Genomic DNA, 15496 nt, shown 5'->3' on the forward strand with positions numbered 1-15496 from the left:
TTTTTTTTGGGGGGGCCATTTTATGCTTAAAATGTAGCATGTTGTCCTACCTTAATCTTTGGTTACATGTCCAATCCTGTTTTTAGTGCCCTTAACTGCACTGCTCTTCTGAGACAATTCTTTATCTCTCAGTTCACTCTAAGTTAAAGCTAGATATATTTTTATGAGTCTCTTTAATCACCCCTGCCAAAAGCTTTATCGGGAGACGGGTTTCATTAAAGGAGCTGTTACCATAGCAACAATGTTCCAGTCAAAAGGTTTACTAATCTTTGTGAATGTTATCAGAGACAGTGTGGGAAAACTGAAACCCTCAAGAAAAGCCTGGGGTGTTTAAGTGGGTGTGTGTGTGTGTGGTGGAATTTGATGAAAACTGCTGAAATAATCCTTTTATTGTCATGTGACCACATAACATAGTTGGTACTTCAGGAGAACGACTGCAATCTTTCCTCTGTAATAAGACTTTAATGCATCATGGGATTATGAGGATTCCACCTCATATGCTACTGACACCGAGACATTATACTGCAGACATAGACGCTTTATCACAAAACCTGCTGAGCTGCCTCACTGCATACTTCCTACATAGACAGCTGCCTTCTAAGACAGCATCCTAACCGTCCTGACCTACATGAGTTACTTCATGAGCACATAGACGGCACACAAATTGAGTGCAACAGTGCCCGTCCACTTTTTCAGCTGCCTTGGTTCCGGAAGTATTTATCCCATTCATTTTTTCCAAAGGGATTTTCAAAAAGTCTTAATTTAGAGTTTTAAGTCATAAACCAAACCAACCAGTTTAATCATGACTTTTAGGGTTAGTGTGTAAAGAGTTTAGAAGATACAGTTTGTACAGTATAAAAAACATTACTTCTATGGAGAATCCCCACAAAGATAGCAAACCAGATGTGTGTGTGTGTAATGTATGTGTGTGTTATTTTGGTGCGATTTGCTTGTGAAAATGGGTGATTATGAACATGATTATTTACAAAAATCTGTTGGATTAATGTGTGCTGATGTCTTCAACAAAAAAAGCATATACTGTTGATTGTAGCCTTGTAGGTTTGTCTTTAATGGTTTATAAGTTATAGTTCAAAAATAAATTTCCCTTTGAAGAAAATGAATGGGATTTTTACTTCCAGAAGCCAATTGTGGCACTATAGTTTGGTATTAGCATGTTTCTAAGCTAAAAGCATGACACTGTAATACGCATTAAAAAGATTAACATAAATGAAAATTAAGATTAATATTTACATATGCTCTGTAAAAGTGTATTTAGCTACATACATCACTTTCTCTACCACAAAGGAATCCTTTCTCCAAGTTTAATGCAGTGCATTCTGGGATTGCCTTCTCGTTACTATTATTATTATTATTATTATTATTATTATTATAAATGATAATAAACAGTATTTTAGAAAGCAGCATAATCAAGTGTCTACCTTTTGGAACAGCCTAGGTTTGAAATGGTGCAAGAGAGACATTCAGTAAGAGCTGTGTAATTTCCTTTTCTCTGGGTGAATAAGTGTGATGGGGAAGTGGGATCATGTGGCATTCTGTGGCCTTTGGCTATTAATCCCCTGGCATTTTTGTCCAAATCCTCCACTGCATACTCTGCCAAAGTTAAAATGCATTCATGCAAAACATGATTGGCACCGATATGAACTACACCTTTTTAAAGCTTAAAAAAAAAACATTAGGAAGACTTCCTCTGTTGGATGACTGTTTAGTGTAAAAGCCATCAGATTATTACTAATTTCTGTTTTGTTCTATATTTTTTGTATCAAATATGTCAAGCCAACCGGTCAAGACAGGTCATGAAAAACTATGTGCAACTGCACTTTTGAGGGCATGTGTGTGAATGCTGAGTGTATTTTGTTGGTTCGCAGATTGTCTGGGTCTATCATTGTTGTGGTAGTTATACGTGTTTTGTCAGTGCTGTGATGTCTGGGTTGGGTTTGAGGACAGGAGAGAGCTGACTTGTATTTCGGAGTTCAGACCTGTGTGATGTAACGAGAGACGGGGTTTAAAGAATGACGTGGGTCACACAGTTACATAAACACAGTCAGAGGTTTAAATTAGAGTGCAGGTGTTCTATTTTTACTGAGGTCCTCCAGAGCCGTCTGATTATCAGTGTAATCTCATTACCTAGGACAAACTGACTTCAGTACCTGATCTTGGCCACTTGGGGCGATAGTGAATCAATAATTAGGCTCTAAACAAAACTGATAACCAGAATCGAATAAACAAAACATTGCAGTGGACTGCAAGATTGATGGGAAGCACTGAGAATCAATCCATCCATCATCCATCTATCTGTCTGTCTGTCTATATCTGTCTATCTGCCATAAATATGTTTCTGATTTTATCTTTCAGTGTCTATACCCATTCAATTGTATTTTCTGCATGGTATTATATCATTTACAGTTTGTATATGATGGAAAAATTGAGTGAATGTGTAGATTTTAGGAAGCTGTTTAATGTGTCAGGAGAATATAAAATGTAAAAGAGTTGCAAAAGGTTGTAGCAGTGCAGAACTCTGTTCTCTAATCCAGGGATCTTTTGATTTTACAGCCCAAACAGGAAAATTACCAGTACAGCATTTGGTCGGTAAGTCTCTCATCTCTGTTACGTTCACAAGATCTGTAGAGTATAACATTACAAAGTGCTGCATACCCATTGCCTGGTAACTGGTTAGAGAGAAGATGTCCTGATTCTCTGTTTCTCTGTGTGTTTCACAGTCAGCTCTTCCATCACAGTAACTTCAGCAGCAGTCAGGGCAGCACAGAGGATCTCTTCAGAGACAGCATCGACTCCTGTGATATTGACATCACTGAAAAGGTCTTGGAAGCATAATGAAGTTGAATTGAAGACCACATTTATTGTTGAATTGCTTAATGCATAATAAACTGATAAAAATCAAATAATGTTTCAGAAATACTTGTGAAGGCCATTATAATAATGCAGTTTACTTGTGAATGTGAACTCGGTAACAATTTAATTTAAGGTGACATAGTTACACATTACTACATGTACTTACTATAGTTATAATTGTAAATTATGCATAATTACAAGTAAATAACCCTAAACCAAACCCTAACCGTAATTCTATAGTAAGTGCATGTAGTTAATTAATATTACTCAGTACTTATATGAGTAAGTACAATGTATCTACGTCACCTTAAAATAAAGTGTAACCACAAACTCTTCTTTATTCCTATTGCAGGTGAGTTATTTGGAAAAGAAGATAACAGAGCTTGAGAACGACAGCCTGGCTAACGGAGATCTGAAATCCAAACTTAAACAGGAAAACACACAACTAGTTCACAGGTAAAGATGACAGAGATCTGACTATTAGATACAGATATAATATGTTATAAAGAGCATACAGATTTTTGAATTGTGGGGTCATTCATTTTTAAAGATATTAATCATTTTATTCAGCAAGGATGCATTCAATTGGTCAATTTAAATCAGTAAAGATTTATATCGTTACAAAAGATTTCTATTTCTAATAAATTATTTTGAACTTTCTATATTAATTAAAGAATCTTAAATATTAAGCAGCACAACTGTTTTCAACATTGATAATAATAAGAAATAGTTCTCGAGCATCAAATCATCATATTAGACTGATTTCTGAAGGATCACGTGACACTGTAGACTGGATAATAATGCAGACAATTTAGCTTTGACATCACAAGAATAAATTACATTTAAAAATATTGTCAAATAGAAAACAGTTATTTTAAATTGTAATAATATTTCACAATATTACTGTTTTTACTGTATTTTTGACAGCTTTGGTGAGCATAAGAGACTTATGTAGCATATGTTTTCTAATGTCTGTATGTGTTTATTTGTACTTGTTTACCCATCAGGGTACATGAGCTGGAGGAGCAGATCAAAGATCAGGAGACGCGTGCAGAGCAATGCCTGGAGGAGGAGCTGAAGAGACACAGAGAGGCCTACAGTAAGATGGAGAGAGACAAGAGCACTGACATTGAGCTGCTTAGTAACAGGTACCTGAAGTCTCAGATAAGAAACCTCTCAAAAACACATATGTGAAGCATGTGGGGGTTTCAGGACCTTATATCACAGAAACACTATTCAGCAGGGGAGTGTATGGCATACTACTTTATAATGGATGATTCCTCCCTATAGGGTCCAGCAGCTAGAAGAGGAAAACGCAGAGATGAAAGTGAATGTGTGCAGACTCAAGTCTCAGACTGAGAAACTAGACCAGGTCAGAGATGCATCAAAACTCAAGCTAAAACTCCCTTCACCATCACAACCACATGACCCACATGATACATCAGCTCATCAAGTTACGTGTCACGTGATTAATTTAACAATTAAAAGACAGCACTTTCTTGCTCTCCAACACGTTCACACTCCCATTTTCACACTTGTCACTTCTGACCTCACTCTGAAGCATCTTTTGACACATTTCAGCAGGCAGTGAAATCCCTGGAGCTTGTCAGTGTTAACAGCACACTCTTCCGTGCTGCTTGCATTAGCCAGTGTTATGAGTGTGAAAGCTGCTGACTGCATGACATTAGCAGCCCCGTATTTAGACTCAGAGACTGTGAGGCTTTGATCTCTGAGATGGAATGAAACATTGTGGAGCAACTGCACGACTTGATGCTGTAGCCTTTCCATAAAGCTTTAAAACTAGGCCACTGACTGATATAGCTCAAATATTAAAGGTCCTCTTGTGGACTAGACTGAATCTGAAAAATGCAGTTTTTAGCTGAAGAAGCTACATTTATGATCAAATTGTTGTCAGATTTTATTGCTGGTTTGAAATACATTAAAATGTGATCTTGATAGAGTTTAGTTGTACTTGTATGCCTATTGCCTACCTAGAAAACAGCTGCATGGGACCCAAAATGGCCGCCAAGTTCACTTAAAAATTTAACTTCTGTCATAATTTACTCAACCTCAAGTTGTTTCAAACCTGCATGAATTTCTTTCTTCTGCTGAACACAAAATAAGATATTTTGAAGAATGTCAGTAACTAGACAGTTGATGGACCCCATTGACTTCCATAGTAGGAAAAAAAAATACTATGGAAGTCAATAAGGGTACATCAACTGTTTGGAATTTTCATTATCAAGTTAACTATTCCTTTAAAGGGATTTTTTTACCTCTCTATGTCAAGTCAAATTTATTTGTATAGTTTTGGTCACAATGCAGATTGTTTCACACAGTCATACTGTTATGTCTAAAATGCCTTAATGCTTTTGACATCGAACAGACTTAGTGACACACAATATATGGTATAACAATGGTATAAATGATCCTCTGGATTTAGATGTAGCTATGTTGCATTTATTATTTTGTTTATAAGATATATCAGTGTCACACTGATTAGACAGAATTACTATATCCAAATGACTAATTTCATGGTAAAATGTTGTATATATTTGTACTGTATGTATATTTGTGCACAGGAGAAGCAGCGTATGACTGATAAACTGGAAGACACAAGCCTGCGTTTGAAGGATGAGATGGATCTGTACAGGAAAATGATGGATAAGCTTTGGCAGAACAGACATGAGTTTCAGAAGGAGCGAGAGGCCATGCAAGAGGTAGCCTAGCGCATGTCTTTTTGCAGATTACAACTGTGCACATACATAAACTTAAATATACAGACCTCTCACACAATCCACATGTGCATGTAGCTGATTGAGGACCTGCGGCGCGAACTGGAGCACCTGCAACTCTTTAAACTGGAGACTGAGAAGCCCGGCCGTGGCCGTAGCGCTGCTGGGCTGTCGGAGTACAATGCCAAGACTCGAGAGATTGAACTGGAGCACGAAGCAAAACGGCTTAAGCAGGTACAGTGGAAAGATATGGCCGTGCTTATTGTGCTGTCTGTGATATGTTATCTTACAGTATCATTGCTGATCAAACAGGTGCATGATTGTTTTTATGATGCACAGTATAGTGTACTGATTCTGTGTATACTATACATCAACTGTCAAGCTCCAAAAAACACATCACAAAAGTGGCTTATGCAATATAAAGAAATTTAAGTCAGTATTCATTGAAAATTGTCAGATTTTAATGAGAATTGTTATAAATACAGTACATCAGAGGTTCTCAACCATTTTGACTCCAAGGCCTGCTACTGTCCGAGACAATATCCAAGACAATGTTTTTTATTTATTTAAAGAAAATAAAAGTGGCAATAGTAAGTAAATTCCATAATCTCAGTTGATTAAGGACTCAAAGGTTCACACTTTTGTTTCCAGTCATTTGTGATTTGTGACAAAATATGTTATAGCCTGAAATAATTTACATGACTTTTCCAGGTATAAAGTCTTATAATTAAAAAAGCATATTTTTTAAAATTCCCTCATTTACAGTAAGCAGGTTTCCCAAGGCCGTGGGAACCCTGGTTCTTAAATAAAAATGGCAGTTGTTGAAAGAACGTATTAAAATAAGAACTGATTTGAGCTGTTTTAGCTTATTTTGACATTTGGAAGTGTGCAGAGGTATCCTAGTGAGAACCACTGCTGTATATTACATAGGCATAATGTATGCATATGTACCTCCTGGAATTTAGTATGAATTGCACACTGATGTATTTCAACTTCTAACAGGAGAACCATAAACTCAGAGACCAGAACGATGATCTCAACGGACAGATTCTCAGCCTCAGCCTATATGAGGCCAAAAACCTGTTTGCTTGTCACACCAAGGCCCAGTCACTGGCAGCGGAGATAGACAACGCCTCCAGAGATGAGGTGAGAAGCACAGAATACAGAACCTCACAAACTAGAAATGACTGCTCCCGTTAAGTGATAGGATATTAGTCCCATTCTCAAAAATGTTTCTTTTATGCAATTACGTGTTAGTAGAGTTATTTTATATTCAATTAAATTATAAGTTTGTTTTTCAACCAGCTTTTTATAGTTAAAATGTGGGTATTATATGTTAATTGCATTTAATTACTTTAAACTATAATTAATTTTCATTTAACTACACATATGCAAGTGTCCAAAAAATTACATTCATTTAGCATTTCACACATAATCATTTATGCTAATGAAATCTCATTAAGTAATCACTAAGTAATAAATAAAAACTTGTACTCTTTTTAAAAGGATGCTACGGTATACAACTTTTTCACAAAGGACCTGCACCCAGATCTATTGAGCTGTGTTCACTATCGCCTCCTATATCCTCATTCACTATTCCCTATGTTACTCCACTAATATAGTCCCCTTGAAGGAGTGAATGAAAACGAGTGAGCAAATTCGGAGACTGAGTGCGCCGGAAGGGCTGCCGCTTTTGCATAGTTTGAGCTTGCCATTTAATAATTATTTGAAGCTTAGCAAACTGGCAGCTCCAGTAATATTGAAAATATTTATCTTGAACTCATGGAACTCACTGTCATGGAAACTAGCATGTAAACCCTGATTAAACAATAGAATAATCAATTAAAAAGGAATTTATACCTGTATGAGATTATGCTGTAGCCACATCGGACCAGCGGTTTTGGGCGACATCTTCTGGTCAGATGTGGGAATTCATTCGGCACAACTCTAACAGGGCATTATGGGTATTCTCTAGCCGTTGAGTATGCATCAGTTGTACACTCGTTGTTGCGGTGCATTATGGGATTAAATGAGTGCACTCGATTACATCCACTATGGTTTCGGGCACCACTACAAGTGGCTGTCCCCTCAAATAGTGCCCTATTTAAGGGTATAGGGGGCGATTTTGGACACAGTCCTGGTTTATTTGTGTTTCATGAGTTGGATTTTTGACAGCTTAAAGGCTTTTGTGAAAACTTTACAGATCATACTTCCATCATAATTGTGGGAGTTGAAGTTTTCCTTATTTTTTTTGGCAAAAAGGAAAGTCTTTTCTCTAGTCATGTAGCTTTTTTTTTAAAGCATATCTTGCCCATCAGTGGTGAATCATCCCTTTATGTTTCTGTACCTTAATATATAGTTAAAGGGATAGTTCACCCAAAAAGGAACATTAGCCCATGATTTACTCACCCTGAAGCCATCCTAGGTATATATGACATTCTTCTTTCAGACGAATACAATCGGAGTTGTAAAATGTCCTGGCTCTTCCAAGCTTGATAATGAGAATGAATGGCTGTTTGTCTTTGGAAGTCCATCAAAGTGCATCTATTCATGATAAAAGTGCTCGAAACGGCTCTGCAGGGGTTAATAAAGGCCTTCTGAAGTGAAGCGATGCGTTCGTACAACGTAATGTTGAACGCGGTTGCCCAGCCCTGTGTGTTTGAACCAAGGGGGTAATCTTTCAGAAAAAACTGAATCTTCCCCGGGGGCCACCATTGATTAACAGACCATCACCTGCTGTTAGCATGTCATTGACTCCCATTCATTTTGGCGTCACTTTGACAGCGAATAACTTTACATCTGAGGTGTTTAAAGACCATTATGTCCATTATTTATTTCTAAATAAACACGAGAATGTATAAAAGGCTCCATTACCTTGTATCTTACGTTATGGCCCCGTAGAAGCCGTTTTTGTAAAAACAGGCTAACGATTGCGTCATAACCATGCGACTCTCTGTCGCACAGTAGAAAAATTACCGTATGGACAGGAGGAGAAGCTCGTGGGCAATCGGGGGGACGTGGAGGCAAAATGACAAAATAATTAATCAGAATACTTAGCAAAAGTTGCTCCTGCTCCTAGCTCATGGACACCTCCTACTCACACTCTCCGTCTCTGCAAGTTTCGGAAGGGAATGATTCATATTTCTCTTGGCACAGCTACTAGAAGACAGACAGGTTGCTCACGTCACATCTACGTCGTCAAGCTCAATTTGAGTCTGCGCAGTACGCTCAGCCATCAGGAAGTGAGTGCTTCTAATTGACTTCACTTTTCTCCGTTGAATCCAATGGGGTCGCTGTGTCCATTTCTTTTACTGTCTATGGTTTGAACCGCGAGAGGCGTTAATTGCCATCATTACGTTGTGCGTCAAGTGTTACTCTTTTGGCGTAAATCGATGCGTACGTCCGTCAGCTGGAAACTCTAGTTGTTTTGGTCGATAAAGTTTTGAATATGGATATTTATAGTTACACGAACGCATCGCTTCACTTCAGAAGACCTTTATTAACCCCTGCAGAGCCGTTTCGAGCACTTTAATCATGAATAGATGCGCTTTAATGTACTTCCAAAGACAAACAGCCATTAGCCATTCACTCTCATTATCAAGCTTGGAAGAGCCAGGACATTTTTTTATATAACGTCTTAAAGAAAAATGTCATATACACCTAGGATGGCTTCAGGGTGAGTAAATCATGGGCTAATTTTCATTTTTGGGTGAACTATCCCTTTAAGTGTTAATATGATTTATTGACGCTTTGCATTCACACTAAGAACATTAGCAGATGTTTTTATCTAGAGGAACCTACAAAATGTCCTTCAGCTTTACATGAAAGACTGCCATAGTAATTTGGTCAATCTCTCTATCCTTCCAGCTGGTTGAAGCTTTGAAAGAACAAGAGGAGATCAACTACCGTTTAAGGCAGTACATGGACAAGATCATCCTGGCTATCCTCGACCACAACCCCTCCATTTTAGAGATCAAGCAGTAGGGATCTGAGCTGAGAGCAGGTAGAGGACTCAAACTTGGTAGAGAGCTCCCCCTTCAGGCCGGGGGTTTGAAATGCACCTTTGCCCCCTTACACCAAGTCATCATGTATTACAGAGCAAATTGCTTTAAAAAAAAATCGTGTCTCTCATGTGCTCTGCCTCACACACACGAGTTACAGTTCCCATTTCCATGCTATGAGTTTAGGCTGTAAAAATGACACAAACAAGTGATGAAACTGGAATATAGAGTAGAAGTGTACTTTTCACTCTCAGTTATATATACACACTACCTCTGAGTATGTACAACTCAGTGTTGTATTCTAAACATGAACAAAACAAGTAGAATTATGATAAATATCACATGATCACACCATATAGGAGAGCTATACATGCATCCTATGACATGTGGGGTTTGTTATTATTATTATTATTATTATTATTTGAACATTTTAATCAGCCCTCTAGATTTTCTCTATAAAGTACTGTTTGCCTATGAATTTTAACAATCCAGCGCTGAATCAATGGACAGAGCAATAGAAAGCCATGACTGTATAATAACAATAATCTGCAGATAAGTGAACTTCCTTTGAATGTTCTCTGCCTACATACATTGTGGTCTGCTGTGAAAATAATAAAAATCATGTCAGTCCATTCTAAGATCAAATACACTGCTGTTAATGGCTGATGCTTTCAGTTCTGAAATAATCATACAGCTTGTAACGGGACTGTGCTGACCATCCTTTGACTGTAGTAGAGAAGCACAAGTGAACGGTATAAGTACTGATGACACAGTTGTACAATATAGTATATACGTGTAGAAAGAAAAATCTATAGAAAATGTGAAAAAGAAAGGTTTATTTTTCTTAGAAGTCTGTTTGAATGAAATGATGGTCCATTGAAGTTTCAAGGAAGAGGTGGATATAGTACATAATGAGTGAGAAGTAAATGATTATGATATAATAAAATTGTATAGTTTTGCCAAGAAAACAAAAAAAGTCCCACAAAATTACGGCCATAATGCAGTGTAGTTAAAACATTAAAGGGATAGTTCACTTTGAAATTAAATTTTGGTATGTTTTATCTTACCTCAAGGGCATCCAAGATGTAGGTGTCTTTTTTTCCGCAGTAGATTCAATTTTGATATTTTTAGGTCAAACCGTCTTGTCTGTCAGTCATATAATGCAGGTCTATGGTCACCACCTCAAAGAGCATGCACAGAGAAGTCCAAATTAAACAATTCCCCATCGTCCAAATTAAACAATTCCCCATCGTAAGTACACATTGATGGCCTGAGACACGAAACGAGCGGTTTGTGTGAGTATTTATATCGTTTTTACCTTTTGTACACAGCGACGTCCAAGTGATCTGATCTGACGTGTACGCAGACTGGTGCATATATATATACACTAGATGTCGCCTTGGCTACGTCGCCAAGGCGACATCTAGTGTATATTTCTATGCACCAGTCTGCGTACACGTCACACACTAGGAAGCGCCCTCAGATCACTTGGACGTCGCTGTGTGCAAAAGGTAAAAACGATATAAATACTGTTCGTTTTCTCACACAAACCGCTCGTTTCGTGTCTCAGGCCATCAATGTGTACTTACGATGGGGAATTGTTTAATTTGGACGATGGGGAATTGTTTTAATTTGGACTTCTCTGTGCATGCTCTTTGAGACAGTGACCACAGACCTGCATTATATGACTGACAGACAAGAACGGTTTGACCTAAAAATATCAAAATTGAATCTACTGCGGAAACAAAGACACCTACATCTTGGATGCCCTTGAGGTAAGCTAAAACATACCAAAATTTAATTTCAAAGTGAACTATCCCTTTAATATCATGGTAAATGTCTCTATTAGAACAATTTATGGTTTAAATATGAAATATATGCAAAATCAAATATATATACACTACCGTTCAAAAGTTTGGGATCAGTAATTTTTTTTTTAATGGAACTAAATCTAAATCTAGATGCATTAAATTGATCAAAAGTGACAGTTAAGACATTTATAATGTTACAAAAGATTTCCTTTTTATAAACAAATGCTGTTCTTTTGACCTTTCATCAAACAATACTGCAAAGCAGCACGACATTGATAATGAGAAATGTTTCTTGAGCATCAAATCATCATATCAGAACGATTTCTGAAGGATCATGTGACAATGAAGACTGGAGTAATGATGCAGAAGAATAAATTACATTTAAAAATCTCTTAAAACTGAAACTATATTATTTCGTAATATTACGGTTTTTATTGTATTTTTGATCAAAGAAATGGTGAGCATAACAGTCTTCTTTCAAAAACATATAAAAAAAAATCTTACTGACCCCATTATTTTACTGTTTTGTCTCGATCACATGACAGTAATATATTGATAATGTACATGAGTGAAGCTGCACATGTAATAAAAGTGCTTGAACTGTACATCCCATGAATGGATCACCATGCCACTCACAGTATTCTGTATTCCCATATTCCCATTTTACAGATTTAGCTAGTCAAATGCTATGTGAATCACTGTATTTTAAAGGAGCCAATACTGCTACATGCTCGATTGTCACAAACTAGTTTTGCTTTGTTGCACAAATTGTACTGAATCTGTTTCTTTGCATGGTCTTAATCTCTTTTTGTTTGTGCCCTTTATTTGGAATGTAACAATTAATGTTTCGGTTGTTTCAATAACTATTAATCTGATCAGTTATAGAGGAGCTTTGATATCTTTCTGTTCTACTTGTTCTGTAGCATTTTTTTCACTCATTGTAAATGTTGTACAGAGAATAGTTAATATTTGTATTGATGTGCCACTCATTAACCTTAATGAATAAAAGAAAGGCTGTCTTTTATACAGTTTTATGACAAAATGGCAAGTTAGATGTGCGACCAAGTAATGTATAAATCATTTGCAACCGTTGAAAAGAAGTGATATCACACCTTACTTATATCCTTACGTCACACCTTTACTGATGTCACACAGACAAAACTCGTTCTTCATTATCAAGCTAAAGAAAGGAAATTTGATTTCTTCTGAAGAAACACCAATGTTAAAACCGTAATGTTTCATATAATTTCCGTTTAAAACACTTGAATGACCGAACCCTGACCCATTCCCAGCAACAATGTCATTTTTGCACATTTTGAAGAGTCGTGCTGTGTCCGTGTCCACTGTTACAGGTTAGACGTAACACAGTTTAACATTTTTCTGTGGGTCATCATGGTTTACGCAACCTTTTTGGTGTTTACGCCTTTTCTGTTGTTATAGAAAAGATAGACCTTTCTTTTGTCCAGTGTGTGGGTATATAACTAGATTTACTATTACTCATATATATTTACACAAGTAGGAAAGGACAAATGAAAAAAAGCTTTCAGAAAATTAAATAATAGTTTAAAGGCCTCAAGAGTTATGACAAATTTGAAATGTACAATAAATGACTTGTTTTGGCATGACTTGAAATGAAAAGAGTTTTGACTTTTTTTGTCTTCTCCATCAGTCTTTAATGCATGAACAGATCAATTTTAATCTGGAAATATTACTTTGCCTTCTTAGCTAGAACAAAATGTAACTTTGTCTTCATCTAGTGGACAAACATTGCAATATATAGCAAGTGATTACAGCATTAGACATCGAGATGAGAAACAGTAATTGATGACACCATCTGAGAACAGGATGCCCCCCCCCCCCCCCCCCATCTTCAAGTGTCACTTATGTGATCTTTTACGATTTTTTTTTTTTTTTTACCAGTCAATAATAGTTTGTAGTACCTCGACACATGTTGTGGGGTCTAGATGGGTCTAGATTTCCAACTGACCACAATACCATGTTTTTTTTCAGAAATGCCACTGATATGATTTAAATGCAACATCCCTAAAATGAGTGAATATGTAGTTCAGTTGAAGTGGTTAAGTTACACACTGGCTGTTCTCATCTGCGGATCTTACAGCTTCCTTTCATAATGCAGGCGTTTTCAATAGGAGATTTCAAGAAATGTAACCAAAATATTATTGATTGGAGGACTAAGATCTGTGTTATGACATAAAGTTATTTGCAATTTACTGTATGTTGCGTTTTTGTCAACTTAGTTTCCACAAGCATTCTTCAACTTTCTCTTGAACGAGCCACCAGGGGGTGTTATGGAGTTTTGTAAAAGTTTTAACCTACTAATAAAGTGAAACCAATGAACTGAGATGCTTTTTTCTGTTTCATGACTGAAACTGAGAAATATTCACAACAATACAACTAATCAACAAGCAAAGATTATTATCTCCAGCTATTTGTCTTTTAATTTTCTTTCTTTCTTGCCAACAGCCTTATGTACATATTTTCATGCCACAGTCCTATCATGGGCCTTTAATTTGAACAGATAATAGTCACATGACAATCTCACATGTGTACAAGTCTCATGATAACTACACTTTCCTGGCAAAAAAGTGTTTGTATTCAAGCAACGTCCTCATTCTTCACATTGCTGAGGCTCTGATAAGCCAGTCACCTCCCGCACAATTCTCATTAGACACATCCACCAAGAATGTGCTCTTCAAGAATGACTTACATGTGTTTTATCACAGCTGTCCAAACAAAAAGTCTCCCAGACCCTCTCCTGAATTCACGAAACGCCTCTTTGTCTCAGGTTTTGGGTTTTTTAAAGGGATATATTTAGAAATAGGTCCTTATATGAGATGATTGCCTCACTACAACTAGATTTGTTGTCGCTATGAATGGGGAAAACAGCATTTCTTATCATTTTCTATCTTATCTATCTATCTATGACTGAATTGAATATTCAACCAAAAAAAAAAATAAAGAATTGTTTGGATCTTACGTGGATCCAAACCAAGCGAAGTTTGAAAAAATAGCTATTTGCCTGTTATTCAACATTAGCTTGTGTGGTCCAAGTTACATCATCTTTTCTGAAATTTATTATTTATTCAAGATTTAAAATTATTCAAGATTTAAAAAAAATATTTTACAATCCTTAATAAAACAAAGAGTCCCTTTTCTGGGACTCTTTGTTTTATTAAGGATTGTAAAATATTTTTTCTTTGCAATAACATGGAATGGTGAAATGCTCATAATGAGACCAGGAACATGCTTTAAAGGGTTAGTTCACCCAATAATGAAAAATCAAGCGTACCATCAGTTCTGGCAGGTCACGTTAGTCAAGCTCACATCAGCTGACTCTCAGCTGATACATGTCTACCCATAGGAATGCGATGCCTATCACTGTATACATATATAAGCTCCTTCAGTATTATAAACAGCTATCGCGTTTCTCAGGAACTAATTCCCCTCTTCCATCCCCAGCTCTTCATCTCTCGTCCAGTCAGGATTTGGCATTCTGATTCCCCTTGAATCAGAATAAACTCTTGAATCATGTTGTACATTCAAATCTAGAATTAATAATATCTGCAATACATTCATGTTGGTTCTGTTCGGTTTACCCCAAGGTTTTTTTTTGCTGCTCTCCCTGCTCTTATCCATGCTAGGCTGCATGGATGCACAGGGAGTTCTCGCCCAGAACAGAACCATACCGCCAATCCTAATTGTATGCTAATTGTCAATCGTATATGACTATAGTGGCCCTGCTAGAATTTCGTTCATCTTCAGAACACAAATTAAGATCTTTTTGATGAAATCTGAGAGCTTTCTGTCCCTCCATTGACAGTCTACGCAACTACCACTTTCAAGCCCCAGAAAAGTAGTAAAGACATCATAAAACTAATCCACTGGTTTAACCTCAATTTTATGAAGCGATGCGAGTGCTTTGTTTGCACAAAAAACATAATTTACGACTTTATTTACAAATTATTAACTATAGGCTTGAAAGTGGTATTTGTCAATGGAGGGACAGAAAGCTCTCAGATTTCATCCAAATTATCTTCATTTGTGCTCCGAAGATGAA

General features: G+C 36.8%; 1 protein-coding gene across 2 annotated transcripts in view; it reads left to right on the plus strand.

Moving 5' to 3' along the window:
* rab11fip4a (RAB11 family interacting protein 4 (class II) a) overlaps positions 1–9917 on the plus strand; it is a 46107-nt gene extending 36190 nt beyond the window's left edge. Inside the window, exons 7-15 of one of the 2 annotated variants that reach the window (XM_084408977.1) lie at positions 2572–2607; positions 2739–2838; positions 3224–3327; positions 3879–4019; positions 4162–4243; positions 5454–5591; positions 5685–5840; positions 6609–6752; positions 9474–9809. In XM_084408977.1, coding sequence (XP_084265103.1) covers positions 2572–2607; positions 2739–2838; positions 3224–3327; positions 3879–4019; positions 4162–4243; positions 5454–5591; positions 5685–5840; positions 6609–6752; positions 9474–9590 — 1018 coding nt within the window. In that variant the 3' untranslated portion in view covers positions 9591–9809. Of the gene's footprint in view, positions 1–2571; positions 2608–2738; positions 2839–3223; positions 3328–3878; positions 4020–4161; positions 4244–5453; positions 5592–5684; positions 5841–6608; positions 6753–9473 lie in introns of both variants that reach the window. The other variant, XM_084408978.1, reaches the window with a different exon arrangement.
* The last annotated feature ends 5579 nt before the right edge of the window (positions 9918–15496 follow it).

The sequence above is a fragment of the Rutilus rutilus genome (genome assembly GCF_951802725.1).
Source record: "Rutilus rutilus genome assembly, chromosome: 1".
Taxonomy (NCBI): Eukaryota; Metazoa; Chordata; class Actinopteri; order Cypriniformes; family Leuciscidae; genus Rutilus; species Rutilus rutilus.